Genomic DNA, 14,339 nt, shown 5'->3' with positions numbered 1-14,339 from the left:
GATGATGTATAAATCTCAATTTCGAAAAATTGACCCTTATGACTGGTTTTGTGGTCCAGGGTCACATTTCACATATGTTTTTGTATTTACAAATATATAAATAAAAATTTGAATAAAATAAAAATTAGCAACTAATTCATTCCATATTTTTTCGAAGTGGAGCGCTGAAAAGTCTCCTGTTTGATGTGGTCCTAAAGACGTTCTGCGTCTAAATAAACGCAAATCTTGTCAAGAAAAAAAAAAGAGACACAGAAGCTGCAGTTTTGAGTGGAGTGACCAACCCTAGCTCTGCCCCTGCATTAAATATTTTTAACACATTTAAACTGGGAAAATTAATCACCTGTGTTAACAAGCTAACTTTGATATTGAAGGGGGTCTGAATACTTTCCGTACCCACTGTATATACACAGAGTTTTTTTTTCTCTCTTTTCATATATATTCAAATACATATAAAATCCTGAAAAAATCCTGTTATTGTTTAAATTATATATTGTATATAATTAGGCTTAGATTTAATTTCCTATCTTTAAAAAGTATACTTATAAAAATGTATAAACATACACATACATTAAACATACATTTTTATGTTTATGTGTGTACATATAAATATATACATAATGTTATATATTATTGACAGTTTAACCTTACTAGCCTTGTGTTCAAGATTATGAAACGAGGTGCTGATATTTCTACTTTTTTGCTTGTTTTGTTTTGTTTTAAAGGAAATGAAAACAGAGAAAGTTGCCATTGGTTCCCAGTGGCAAACAGGTTCCACAATTTGTCTCATCTCACCAAAAAAAATATGGCTTGCTTCACCTCTAAGATTAACCTTTTACACATATTGCATTTTGAACTGCTGTAGATGCTGCAGTGATTTTTGTTTGTTTTAACCACACTTACAGAACGCATTTCTGCCCCAACATGTTCAATAACCCTTTTTTTGAGCCTTGATAGAGTGACTCACAGCAACAAAGCTGCTTTTAGTCACAGTTCCCCTTAATTCTTTCAAGTTCATATGAAATCCTGCCTGCACCGCAAAACAAGCTCGAAAAAATAGGACAGATCTCAGGTGAAGAACATGTACCGGCACGTCTTTCAAGATTAGAAAACACTCATAAGCACTAAAATGAACAAAGGAGATGGTTGTTTTCAGATGCCGGAGCTTCTCCTGAAAGAGTCGCACAAAACCCACCTCCTGTTTCACTACTAAAAATTATTTTCTTAATCAGTCATTTTTAACAGTAAAAAATATAAAAAAATTCTTAATAAATTCTGACAAATTTGATTTAGTTTCTAAAGCAAATGTAACTTGTTTTAAGGAAGTTTAGATATTTTACTGTAAAACATGACACATACTGATTAAAAGTGTTTTGTAAAGTTAAAAGTGTGATACATGTGTCTATTTGGCACCAGAAATGCTTACTAGAGAGGTTATGACTAAACCTCATCAAATGGGGGTTCCTCTGTGGTTTCTAGTAAGTTTGCCATTTAAGTGAACACTCTTTCCCTTTAATCGTATTAAACGGTTGTGGAGAAGGACAGAGCACCATGTTTTCTGCAGATGTGCACAGTGTTGTAAGAGCCCTTTGCATGTATGCATTTATTACATGGCATAACGAACAACAGCGGTGAGAGGGTTGGGTACCGCAGGACAACAGAGCCTCAAAGCGGCCACAACTATTTTAAAAGAAGACCTTGAAAGATTTTAAATTGTGTAATGGACCATATAATGTCAGCACTGCTACAGATGGAACAGCATTCAGGCATAAACAATAAAAAATAAAAAAAATCTAATTTGTTAAAAAAAATTAAAAAAATACAGCTACAGTTGTTGTTAAGCAACAACCAATCCTAAACCAAGTAGTGTTCGCTCGCAAAACTCTTGAGCATTTTGCAATCTAACAAAGTTTCTCAGGGGAATGTAAAGGTTTTGCGAGTGAGTGCAAAATGTATTGGCGAATGCAAAGGTTTAGTGAGTGAACACAAATTTCCTTGTGGGAACCAAAGTTTTGAGAGCAAGAGCAATGTTTCTTGGGAAACGCAAAGGTTTTGTGAGTGAACGCAATGTTTCTTGGGGAATGCAAAGGTTTTGCGAGCAAACAAAGTTTCTTGGGAAACAAAGGTTTTGTGAGTGAACGCAACATTTTTGGGAAATGCACATTTTTGAGTAAACGCAAAGTTTCTCTGAGTGAATGCAAAACTTCTTGGGGAACACAAAGGTTTTGTGAGTGAACGGAGTTTCTTGGGAAACGCAAAGGTTTTGTGAGTGAACGCAAAGTTTCTTGGGAAACGCAATGGTTTTGTGAGTGAACGCAATGTTTCTTGGGAAATGCAATGGTTTTGTGAGTGAACGCAACATTTTTGGGAAATGCACATTTTTGAGTAAACGCAAAGTTTCTGCGAGTGAATGCAAAACTTCTTGGGGAACACAAAGGTTTTGTGAGTGAACATGAAGTTTCTTGGGAAACGCAAAGGTTTTGTGAGAACGCAAAGTTTCTTGGGAAACGCAATGGTTTTGTGAGTGAACGCAATGTTTCTTGGGAAACGCAAAGGTTTTGTGAGTGAACACAAAGTTTCTTGGGAAACGCAATGGTTTTGTGAGTGAATGCAATGTTTCTTGGGAAATGCAATGGTTTTGTGAGTGAACGCAACATTTTTGGGAAATGCACATTTTTGAGTAAACGCAAAGTTTCTGTGAGTGAATGCAAAACTTCTTGGGGAACACTAAGGTTTTGTGAGTGAACGCAATGTTTCTTGGGAAATGCAATGGTTTTGTGAGTGAACGCAAAGTTTCTTGGGGAATGCAAAGGTTTTGCGAGCAAACAAAGTTTCTTGGGAAACGCAATGGTTTTGTGAGTGAACGCAACATTTTTGGGAAATGCACATTTTTGAGTAAACGCAAAGTTTCTGTGAGTGAATGCAAAACTTCTTGGGGAACACAAAGGTTTTGTGAGTGAACGAAGTTTCTTGGGAAACGCAAAGGTTTTGCGAGTGAACGCAAAGTTTCTTGGGGAAGCAAAGGCTTTGCAAGCAAGCAAAATTTCATGGAGGAATGTGAAGGTTTTGTGCATGAACACAAAGTTTATCAGGGCAATTTATTGGAAAGAATGCAGAAGCCTTTATATATAAATATATATTTCTTCCACCAATCTCACATCTTCCTTCACAGTGACTCTGTTGGAAGCAATTAAAAAATAAACAACTGTATGGATATTGATTATTAAATCAATGTTCAATGTTACGCAAGGATCCTATTTGTGGACTTCAGTTCGGCCTTCAATACTCATAATTATACATCGTCCATCACAACTAACATAGTTGTATTTATATTAAACTGCACACTTTGTAAATAACATATCTGCACACTAATAAACATATCTGTACATTTATCTAAACAATTCATTTTTTCCTATACTTCTATTTCTGTATATAGTACATTATTAAATTTTTCTAATTTTTCTTTTTTTATTATATTAGTGTTATATTACATCCCTACTGTGTTATTCCTATGTATGTCTGCACTATCATGTATGTCTGCACTATGTTTGTACTTTCTTCTACACTGGAAGCTCCTGTCGTCAAGTCAAATTCCTTGTGTGTAAACATACTTGATAATAAATCTCTTCTGATTCTGATTCTGATGTTTTGATCACATAAATATGCTAATAAGGTGGTTAATTGAGGGTTTACAAATGTACAGAGTGAAATCTATTAATTCTGTGTTTATGTGCTAACTAGCTAGGACCACATCTAGCATTTATTTTTCTCCACTGGGCAGCCCCGACCTCTGTGAAATTTCATTGCTTCTCATTAAACATTAAACATCACATTTTCTTGCTGGCTGTGATTGAGTCATATTATAAGGCGGCGTTTGTTTTTTGTAGCGAGTTTGTACATACAAAATGCTTGTCGCTCAAAAAGCGCATCAGCTGTATATTTTGGGGGGGGTCATGTGTGGATTTATTTTTTTTTACATTAAATTATCCTGTGATGCTTGTAATTTTTTATCTATCTAGACTTGCACAGAACATAACCATTTATGCACGTGAAGTTAATATTTACAACAAAGAAAGCAGGTACTGTTTCACTGGTGTGGTTTCTTGTCCATTTTTAACAAAGAATTTCTCAAAAGAGGAGTTGTGCAACGGATTAATGTAACCTTTACCTCCAAACATGCCATGAGACAGCAAAGAAAGAATGCAGCGTACTTCTGAAACACAGGCGTCTGCTTTTATCTGCAGTTCGTTCAAGAAATAACTGAGTACTGGGCTGTGAATCTTCACATATCTTCATTATACTGTACAAAGTCTCCCAGACACATTCTCTTTATCTTCAAAAACACTACCTCATGAAAACAAAGTGATCTCATCTGGCCAAAAACAGATTTTCACACATGTGAGCGATTGGCGTGAAAGACAGACACACATCTAGTATGAGTTTCATGCTCTTTTTCTCCAAGGCCACTCGTGCTGGTGGTTTGATTCAGATGCCAGGCAGTGTAAAGATCGACCTTGTGCAAGATAATTATACAGGCCTGGAGGAAGCCTGTTGTGCAGGGAACAGACGACTCCTCCACTTTGGCACTATCTGCAACTTGAAGCAGTAAGAGATACTCCTAAAAACTGGTATAAAACCAGTTTTTTTTTTCTCTGCAACATGCATTGGTCTGACATAATTACTGAATTTCTCCAAAAAGACCTGCTTAGACCAGTATAAACCAGCTTTTGTGATGGCGAGTGGACCAATTCATAATAAAAGACAAAGAAAAACAAAAGGCAAAAGAAATTCAACCTTGGAACTTCTGATAGCAATCAGCTAATGCAAGGGTGGGAGGTTTCGTGTTTTGTGTTTCATTGTTAACTCTCGCATCTCATTGTATGTTAACTCTTCAGTTTCTCGTCTCATCTCCTCATTCAAGTTTAACATCTCCAAAAAAATATGTATATGTAGTAGATGCCTGCCCGTGGTTAACAGGATATGAGATCACATCCTTCCAATCTAAATATATGTCATGTCTGTAATAAATCTGCAGAAATATTTACCCACCCTGTCCCATATCACCCACACATGAGTAGGTTACAAGTTTGGCAAGAAACATTTGAGACCCCACAAGCCTCCATTGTGAGCTCCATTAACATATTCAGCAGTCTGGGAGTGTTTATCATGCTTACAGACTAAAGGCGTGGACTTTAGACAGCTCATCAGAGCTATGGAGGCTTGTGGGAAAACTATAAACCAACATATCCTGTAATTGCCATTGAACTTTGAGTGATTGAGGAGTGATGATACAGTCTGATACATATCACAGACTGGAATGCATGTAGTGGTTCAATGTGCTGCATTTGTGCAATGAATTTACTTCCCATTTTTGTCAGGCTGATTTTAGTAATCTAGTATTGTTATAGTAAGAGACAGTTCACCAACAAAAAAAAAAAAAAAAAAAGGAGGAAAGAACATTCTGTAATTGTTTACTCAACATTATGTCACCAGTAGTGATGAACCACAATGAATATTACCCAACTGCCCAAATTTAATTAGTTTGGGTAATTAAATTTGGGCAGTTGGGTAATTTTTTCAGGGTGTTGTGTTTGCTGGTGATAAATTAAAATAGGTGTAGTGAAGGTCTTCAGAAACAAGGTGCCTTTCGAGATTTCATTTGAACAAATTTGACATATTGCTACTACACCACAGCTGACATGTTCATATCCTTGAAGAAGCTTCCTTGAAGAAGCTTGAATCAAATGTCACTGTTTCAGTTTCAGTTTGTGGTGATGCACCAAAATTTCTGCAACTGAAAAAGTCTGAAACTGCCAAAATATTCAGTGTGTTTGGCCATTTCGGTCTAGTATTTTCCACTGCAGAAATTTCAGTTCATCAATACAAACTGGTATAACAGGAATTGCCAAAAACAATGGATTTTTTATTTTACATGTGGCCAAGTATGGTAACCCATACTCGGAATTAGTGCTCTGCATTTAACCCATCCAAAGTGCACACACACAGCAGTGAACACACACCCGGAGCAGTGGGCAGCCATTTATGCTGCGGCGCCCAGGGAGCAGTTGGGGGTTCGGTGCCTTGCTCAAGGGCACCTCAGTCGTGGTATTGAAGGTGGGAGAGAGCGCTGTACATTCACTCGCCCACACCTACAATCCCTGCCGGTACGAGACTCGAACTCGTAACCTTTGGGTTACGAGTCTAACTCTCTAACCATTAGGCCGCGACTTCCCATGGTGGTGATGGTGGTGGGCCGAAACCAAAAAATAAGTATTTGCAGTTGCCAATATTTCAGTGCATCACTACAAACCAGTATGCATTCTGTTCTTCTATGGAACCCAGATGATATTAGATGAATGCTTTAACCATTTATGTCCATACAATGAAAGCAAATGGGGTCCAAAACCACTACAGCCCTTAATGAGGCTAGACACCATATTGAATTTAATGTTAAAATTATGCTGTGAGAGAAAGAGTACAGTCTTTACAATGGCACACATTGTATAAAGGTCCTAGATCAGATAATTTTCACTGTTTTATGGAGATCTTGAATACAGAAAGTTTTTTTTTCCTCAGAAAGATGTTTCATCAGCTGAACAATCAGTATGGTGTTAAACAACAGTACAATCCATTGAAAGCACTGTACTTCTATTCTTTTTTTTGTATTCCTGTCAAAAATTAAATATGGCGCTACCCAGACCCAGACTGTGTTACAAAGAAAGAAATTGACAGGTCTGGAACAACATGAACATTTTCATTTTTTGGGTGAATTAGCGAAACGCAAGACCAGACCTAAAGGAACATCTCCAGAACTTACCAAGTACGGTCATCACCGTTTTGATGAGCTTGACCGGCGTCCTCTTTCGATTTATAGATCCAGAAGTGTGCGCCTTCAGGACAACAGTCTTTCTCATCACATAGATGTAAATCCTCAAGTAAATGCCCACCATGATGAGGAAGAGCACCAGGTTCGACACAGACCAGAAGATCAGGTAGCTCCGGCTAAAGATGGGTGCCAGTTTGGAGCACAGGTCCAGACTGCAGATACAGTTCCAGCCCAAACTAGGAACGGCCCCCATGAATATCGATATACCCCACACAAGGGCAATCAACAGGGTCACCCGACGTTTGTTGAGGTTACTGTGAACCTTCCAGTTCATGATGGAGATGTAGCGCTCGAGGGCAATCACCAGGAGGTTTGTCAGGGATGCGGAGAGACTTGCGTCCAGCAAACCCTGCCGAAAGAAGTAGCCTTGAACAGTGAGATCGCGAGATATTTTCCCTGTATTGAACATGAGATACACATAAGCGATCCCGGCGAGAAAGTCTGAGGCGGCAAGGTTGGCGAGGAGATAGTAGAAGGGGTAGTGAAACCTTCTGTTTGTCACCACCGCCGCAATAATCATGGCATTGGCCACTAGGATGAAGCAACAGCAGATGGATCCAACGACCTGAACCAGGATGAGCTGCGTTTGGTCCCATTCATCTGAGGTTATGTTGCTGTTGTTGTAGAAAAAGCCCATGGGCTGATCATGGTAGCAAACGTTAGACTTGGCCATCTTTAGACAAAAACCACTATGACTGGAAAGAAAAACAACACATCAGTGTATTGTCTGAGACTATAAAGCTTCAATTATTTCAGTTTGTTTTTCATATGAGTCATTTATCTGAAAACCCATAATTCAAAAATACAAAAACGCCACCAGGGTAACACACATGACAAAAATACAATAAACTAAACAACAAAGAATGCAACATAAACACTCAAATGTACATAATTATTAACGGATAGATTGACTTTTTGAATAAAATCCAAATACATGCTATAATAATCGCCCTTTAAGCATTACATTTTATTTTACCATAAGTACACTATACACTTAGATAAAATAGTTTATGCTTTTTACATTTGAAACATTTTTGCAGTGTTTTAGAATAAAATTACATGTATTTTGTTTTAAAGGATAAAATTTTTAGTTCAAATGTTACATTTGTACTGTGGCATTTTAACGTTTTTTACATTTTTAAACAGTTTTTCTCAGGTTTTATTTCCATTTTAATCACATTTTGTCTTCACTTGTTGGTTTTCAACTGTAATGTAGTCTCTAATTATTTAGTCTGAGCCATGACATGCTGTTTCAGATAGTTTTACATGCACGTTATACCGCAGAATACTACCAAAACAAACCAAATCAATCAAAATCCCACGTGAAATCAAGTTTTGGCGATGTTATCCCCTTAAAAACTTGACCAAATATATGAAACTCGTATCAGTGATATATAAAGCTCTCTTACCAGTGACAGACTCGTCAGGTTCTCAGCTCGCGCTCCATTAGAGGTCAAAAGTATCGCGCAAATCCGGCGTGACTCCACAAACACAAGGCGACTCTGAGTCAAGTATCTGAAGAAGTTTGATCTTGAGTTTTAGGGAGGAGAGCGGGAGGGATAGACTCATTGTGGGCGTGGTCACGGCTTTCAATGGTTCATAAAAAGTAAATAAAACTTCACGTAATGAAAAGAAAATAAGACTAACTTTGCAATGTATCTCACGAGCCGAAGAACTCAGGTAATTAACGTTACGTGTTTAAAGAAAAACACTTTACTAGGTTCAAACGAAGTCAGGTTGTGTCATTTGTAGATAAATTACGTGTTTATGGGCGGCTTTTTCTTTGTCAGCGTCTATTTCGTAAAGTTACGCAATTTTATTCAGGTGTGTGAGGTAAGGGAGGATCCACAACATTGAACATGAACAAATATGGAGATTTCGATCAATAATACATTGAGATTTAACGTTAGTCTGAGTTATTTTATCTTCTTGAACCTATTTTTGAATATTTAATCATTTAAACTGTCACAATGAACATAAGAAAATATGCATTGTCTAATGTATTGAGGGTATGAAAATTGACCAATATATAGCCTAGGAGATACTGTACAAACCATATTCATTAAGAGATTGGTTATTTTGGTACCATATACTGCGCTGCATGTCTTCATTCTGGTTGTAAATATATGAAATCTTTGATGTTCTGAAAATAGAAAAGTTCAATTGTATACCACAAACAATAAAATAAAAGTAAATCAGTGTTGGGGCAGGTAGACCAGATAAATCACAGATTTCAGGATTGAGTTTAATTTCTTATAGAAACAAGAAGTGAAGCCGTTATTCTAAAAACCAAGCACTTCTGAATTAATTGGTTTTTGAGGTCAAGAAAGCACCTTTAGCAAAACTCTCTCTTTTAACAACCCCTAAAAGACAAACCCCTTGTGCAAACACTCAGCATGCTCCTCTGTCCGTCAATGGTGTGACTGTGGAGAGGGTGAGCAGCACCAAGTTCCTGGGTGTGCACATCACAGAGGATCTCTCCTGGACTGACAACACCACAGCACTGGCCAAGAAAGCACAGCCAAATCATTATATCTGCACTGTTGTTTACTTCACTGGTTTGCACTCTATCTGCCGTGTGCTGCTTTATATATATATATTTTTTTTTTGTTTGTTTTTTTGTTTTTTTGTACATTTTACCTTATTTGTATATTTGTATAGTTGTATTTTATACTTAATCTGTATATCTGTATTTATGTTCTACTGTTAGTGTTATCTGTATGCACCAAGGGTCTGAGAGTAACGCAATTTCAATTCTCTGTGTGTATGTGCTGTACATGTGGAAGAATTGACAATAAAGCAGACTTGACTTGACTTGACTAAAAAACATGTCACCAAGTTTCTAGAGTGCATTTTAGCATGATTTCTAATTGTACTGCTTTGAATAACAAAGCAACCCAAAAAAGAAAAGCACACACAAAGGGCCTCTTGTAGTTTGCAAATACAAAATACTTTTTATTATCTTCCATTCCCTCACCCAAGGTCTTTCTCCCAGTGAGCAATTGCTTACTAAGCAAGTCACATGGGAACTTGTCTGCCTTCCCTGTTAATTGTGGGATGATGATGATGATGATGATGATGAGCTGTGATTCACATCATAAAGTATGATCATATTCTCCACCAAGACAAAAGTTGCCTCGGCTGAGTGAACAATGCATTCTTAGAACTCCGGTGTTGCACATACGCATTACAGTCATTCCTTACGCACTTCACATATTTGAAGCACAATATTAAGAGACTTCATCTTTCAAATATTTCTAAACATCTTTGAGGTAACATGCCAAAGGGCTGATATAAAAATCAACACAAATGTGTAATTTGAAGCAACTCTCTAATGTACAGGTGCATCTCAATAAATTAGAATGTCGTGATTAGCTGATTGGCATGTCACCATATTCTAATTTGTTGAGATAGTGAATTGGTGGGTTTTTCTTAAATGTGAGCCAAAATCATCACAATTAAAAGAACCAAAGACTTAAACTACTTCAGTCTGTGTGCATTGAATTTATTTAATACACGAGTTTCACAATTTGAGTTGAATTACTGAAATAAATGAACTTTTCCACGACATTCTAATTTATTGAGATGCACCTGTAAAACATGAGCAGACAATCCACATAAATAATATCATAAAAGATATTTCCTCTACTATCCAACATTAAACGGATAATTTTACAGATTGCACATCAAAATGCATCCAACATCATCTGCGGTTGTCATTTGACCCACAAAACGCTTAATTTTTTGCTCTTAATTGCATTGTAGTGCACTTTGGCAGATATGATTTGGCATTTATCCGTTTGCTAATGCAGGTCTTACCGGATCCTAATGAAATTGGCATGTTCACAGGAAGATCTTGCTTCCTGTGTAGTACATGAACCATGTACATGGAGCGGTAAACATGCTCACATAATCTTTCTATTATTAAGCTGCAAATCCATTGCAGTTTTCAGTAGATTCAACATCGAATCTGTCGCAATGGTCAACTGATGAGAATGATGGTGTCGTCTTTGGGAACACTGCAGAAAGAGGACAAATTAGGTATATTGAGTTGGCATTTCATATATTTGTGCATAGATGATCTGAAACCAGTCTTTGAAACAGTTTCTGTTGTCTTTGAACCAACTTACAGTACAATTTTGAGTTCTGATGGTTTTCAGTGCAGATTTTGGTTGCACCGCTTTCAGCCTTTATATAAATGTGTTTGGTTGCAGTTCCCAAAGGAAGTGAAACTAAAGATTCCTAAACAAACTCAATTTTTGAGTCCTGAAAACTCTGCAGGTTAGTTTCATTGCAAATTAGGTAAATTCCTTAAAATCGAACGGTCCCTGTAAGTCTTTTTGTTAAGAAAAAAGTTGGTTCTATTCTATTTCTATTCTATAGTTTGGGGTTAGTATTAAATTAAATTGATTACAGTTGTTACAAAAATGCAAAAATAAATTACATTTAAAATATATTAAAATAGAAAACATTTTAAATTGTAACAATATTTTACATTTTTAATGTTTTTACTCTAGGCCTTTATATTTTTGCTAATATAAATGCAGCCTTGGTGAGCATATACTTCTTTCAAAAAAAAAAAAAAATAAAATAAAACGATTAGATAGATAGATAGATAGATAGATAGATAGAAATGTGGTATTTTAATTTAAATTAAAATTTATAATTCATATATAATTTATATTTAAACGTGAATTGTTTAGAATTTTTTTTTAATAAAGAATAATTTTGAAAATGTATAATATAAGAGGTGATAAATGATGCCAATATAGACTGAATCAGTCAGCCAACCAGGAATAACAAGTTCCTCTTTCTGCCAGAGGAAAAGATAATGAAATATAATTCTGGTCCACTTGTTGAGCAGGAATACCAGTTGATCTAATCTGAAGATGATGGAAGATTCTCCTAAAACCCAATTTAATCCCAAAGTACTGTAATATCCATGCTGAAATCCAGTCAGTGCAGCATAAGAGGCTTTTAACCTGATATTTAGTCGCAGCATTAAATTATAGCCGGGCTTTCCATCGCATCTGACACTCAAGCAAACAATGAGTCCTCCATTCGGAGTTCAGTTTCACGTTTTCTCGCATTGCAACCCAAAACAGCTAGAAACTTACAAGACAAAAAGCTCTAGCAATATTCCCCAGAGGGAAAAAAAAGCTCAGTAACAATAATGGGCATCAATATGGGGGCAACTTTTTCATTTCTAAACTCTCGTTTGTTTATCGTTCCTGCTAGGCAAGGGCAAGCCTTCTCAATTTTTTCCCCCCACAGAGAACATTTCTCTGTAATCAGCACTTTGCTGGGTGTGTCCGTCTTTCTCTCCCACCACTAATTCCATTTCTCATGCCATAGTGGGCTGACCTCAGCTCTGGAGGAAACACTGCTGCCCTGCAGCTGATGTCTACGATTATATGCTGTACCTTTTGCAGCAACACAGCATAACTGAAGGGTGGACGGTTTCGGCTTCACCACACTCTGTGCCGACCCCCTCCTGCCCCTGGAGGGGGAAATCCTCCTTCTGCCCCATCAGAAACCGCTGGAGCTCTGTCATGGGGAAGCCTGTCGTTTGGTAACCCTAGACAAAAAGGAGAAGTTGATATGAAGCGCTAAAAACAAGTACAGTATAGTAAGTACAGTACAGCTTTTTATTTGTTGAATTTTATTAAACCAGCAAGGAAAGTTATAAAATTATGCCACCATTTACTCACTCTGATGTTGTCCTGAATAAGATTGATTTATTTATATTAATTCTTTGCCGTTTAAAAAAAAAAAAGAACAAAAAGAAAAACAAAACAAAAGCAAAACAAAATCCAAACAAAAAACAGAACAAAAAGAAACTAAAAACCCAAACAAAAAACAAACTCCCACAAAAAATAAATAAATAAAAATAAATAAATAAACCAAAAGCAAAAAATCCAAACAAAAAACAGAACAAAAAGAAACTAAAAACCCAAACAAAAAACAAACTCCCACAAATAAATAAATAAAAATAAATAAATAAACCAAAAGCAAAAAATCCAAACAAAAAACAGAACAAAAAAAAAAACTAAAAACCCAAACAAAAAACAAACACCCACAAAAAAAAGAAAAAACAAACAAACCAAAATCCAAACAAATACCCCCCCCCCCATAACAAAAAATCAAAACACAAAATGTTCTTTCCCTTTCCTCAAATATTTTGTCTAAAATTATTAGTAGTAGTAGTAGTAGTAGTAGTTAGTTAGTTAGTTAAGCCTAAGAAATAAAATAAAATGGGTTTGCAAAGATATCCATAATAGTGACAGTTTTGAGTTTTGTGTGACCTAACCTATGAAGATAATTTTAAAAAATTATAAATAAAAACAAAAATAAAATATTAACACTTTTCAGTTTAATATACAGGAAGCCTTAAAGGGAAGACACTCTTTTTTTGCATAAGATAATAAAATGAGTTTGGAAAGACAGTAAATGATGACAGTTTCATTTTTATGTGAACTAATCTGTTAAGAGAATAAATAAAGATATTTTTTGCACAGTAATAGATGCTAATTTGATCCATTATTACATCACTAATAAGGCCTCTTCCTTCAAACCCTAAATTCAATAATAATCAAATGTATTTATTATATTACCATTGCTCTTTTTGACAGTTTATTTTATTATTTATTTATTTTTTCATGGGATAATGGAAGGGGGCTAGAATATAATAGGATGAAGGGGGATAACAAGAGTTGGAAATGTTTGCAAGCCGGTTCAAACTCGCATCCATGTAAGCATTGCAGTCCAATGTGTTGGAATGTGTGCTAACTACTAAACCATGAAGAAATGCTAGAAAGTAGTCACAGTAGGTTAAGCTGAGAGTACCTTGATCGTCTCGTAAGCGTCTGTGATGAGGGCAATGAAGAGACTGAGCACCATGTAGATGAAGAGGGAGATGAACGAGTAGAGATAAGCTCGGCTGAACAACCACACCATTGTGTTCTTTTGCTCAAACTGTGCAAACGTAGGAAACATGTCGTCCCCGTTGACTAGAGAGAAGAGACACTCTGCCACACGACTCAGACCTTCAAACTGACCCACAGAATATTGGTGAATGCATGGGAGAAAACATTTGGAGAAAGTTTGCATGAGACCAGTGTGAAATACTGACAGCTGGCAGTATAAAAATAAATGTATTAATTAAAACACTTTATATAATTATGTGTGTGTGCGCAAATATGTCTTTTGACATATGACAGACAGATAGACAGATAGATACAGTAGACAGACAGACAGATATATATATATATATATACAGTATATATACACACACACACACACATATTACATATTATATTTTGTATAATTTTATATACAATATTATATTAAAAAATGTATCTATCTATCTATACATACACACACATATAGTGATTATTTTTAGAACATTTTAGTTTATTTATATATATATATATATATATATATATATATATATTTT

At 36.0% G+C, this 14,339-nt stretch overlaps 2 protein-coding genes across 2 annotated transcripts in view; both read right to left on the bottom strand.

The window, feature by feature from the left end:
• LOC107664802 (lysophosphatidic acid receptor 3-like) overlaps window positions 1-8,843 on the bottom strand; it is a 10,308-nt gene extending 1,465 nt beyond the window's left edge. The window contains exons 1-2 of the mRNA XM_016455478.1: window positions 8,293-8,843; window positions 6,815-7,578 (exon numbers count right to left, since the gene is read on the bottom strand). Coding sequence (XP_016310964.1) covers window positions 6,815-7,556 — 742 coding nt within the window. The 5' untranslated portion in view covers window positions 7,557-7,578; window positions 8,293-8,843. The remainder of the gene's footprint in view (window positions 1-6,814; window positions 7,579-8,292) is intronic.
• An 881-nt stretch (window positions 8,844-9,724) lies between these two features.
• The window catches only part of LOC107664794 (mucolipin-2-like), a 10,770-nt gene continuing 6,155 nt past the window's right edge, over window positions 9,725-14,339 (bottom strand). Inside the window, exons 12-15 of the mRNA XM_016455471.1 lie at window positions 13,730-13,936; window positions 12,307-12,461; window positions 10,475-10,902; window positions 9,725-10,214 (exon numbers count right to left, since the gene is read on the bottom strand). Coding sequence (XP_016310957.1) covers window positions 10,866-10,902; window positions 12,307-12,461; window positions 13,730-13,936 — 399 coding nt within the window. The 3' untranslated portion in view covers window positions 9,725-10,214; window positions 10,475-10,865. The remainder of the gene's footprint in view (window positions 10,215-10,474; window positions 10,903-12,306; window positions 12,462-13,729; window positions 13,937-14,339) is intronic.

Source organism: Sinocyclocheilus anshuiensis, unplaced genomic scaffold (genome assembly GCF_001515605.1).
Source record: "Sinocyclocheilus anshuiensis isolate Anshui unplaced genomic scaffold, SAMN03320099.WGS_v1.1 scaffold417, whole genome shotgun sequence".
NCBI classification, from domain to species: domain Eukaryota; kingdom Metazoa; phylum Chordata; class Actinopteri; order Cypriniformes; family Cyprinidae; genus Sinocyclocheilus; species Sinocyclocheilus anshuiensis.
The sequence above is the reverse complement of the archived record's forward strand: the minus strand, read 5'-3'. Positions and strand labels throughout refer to the sequence as shown.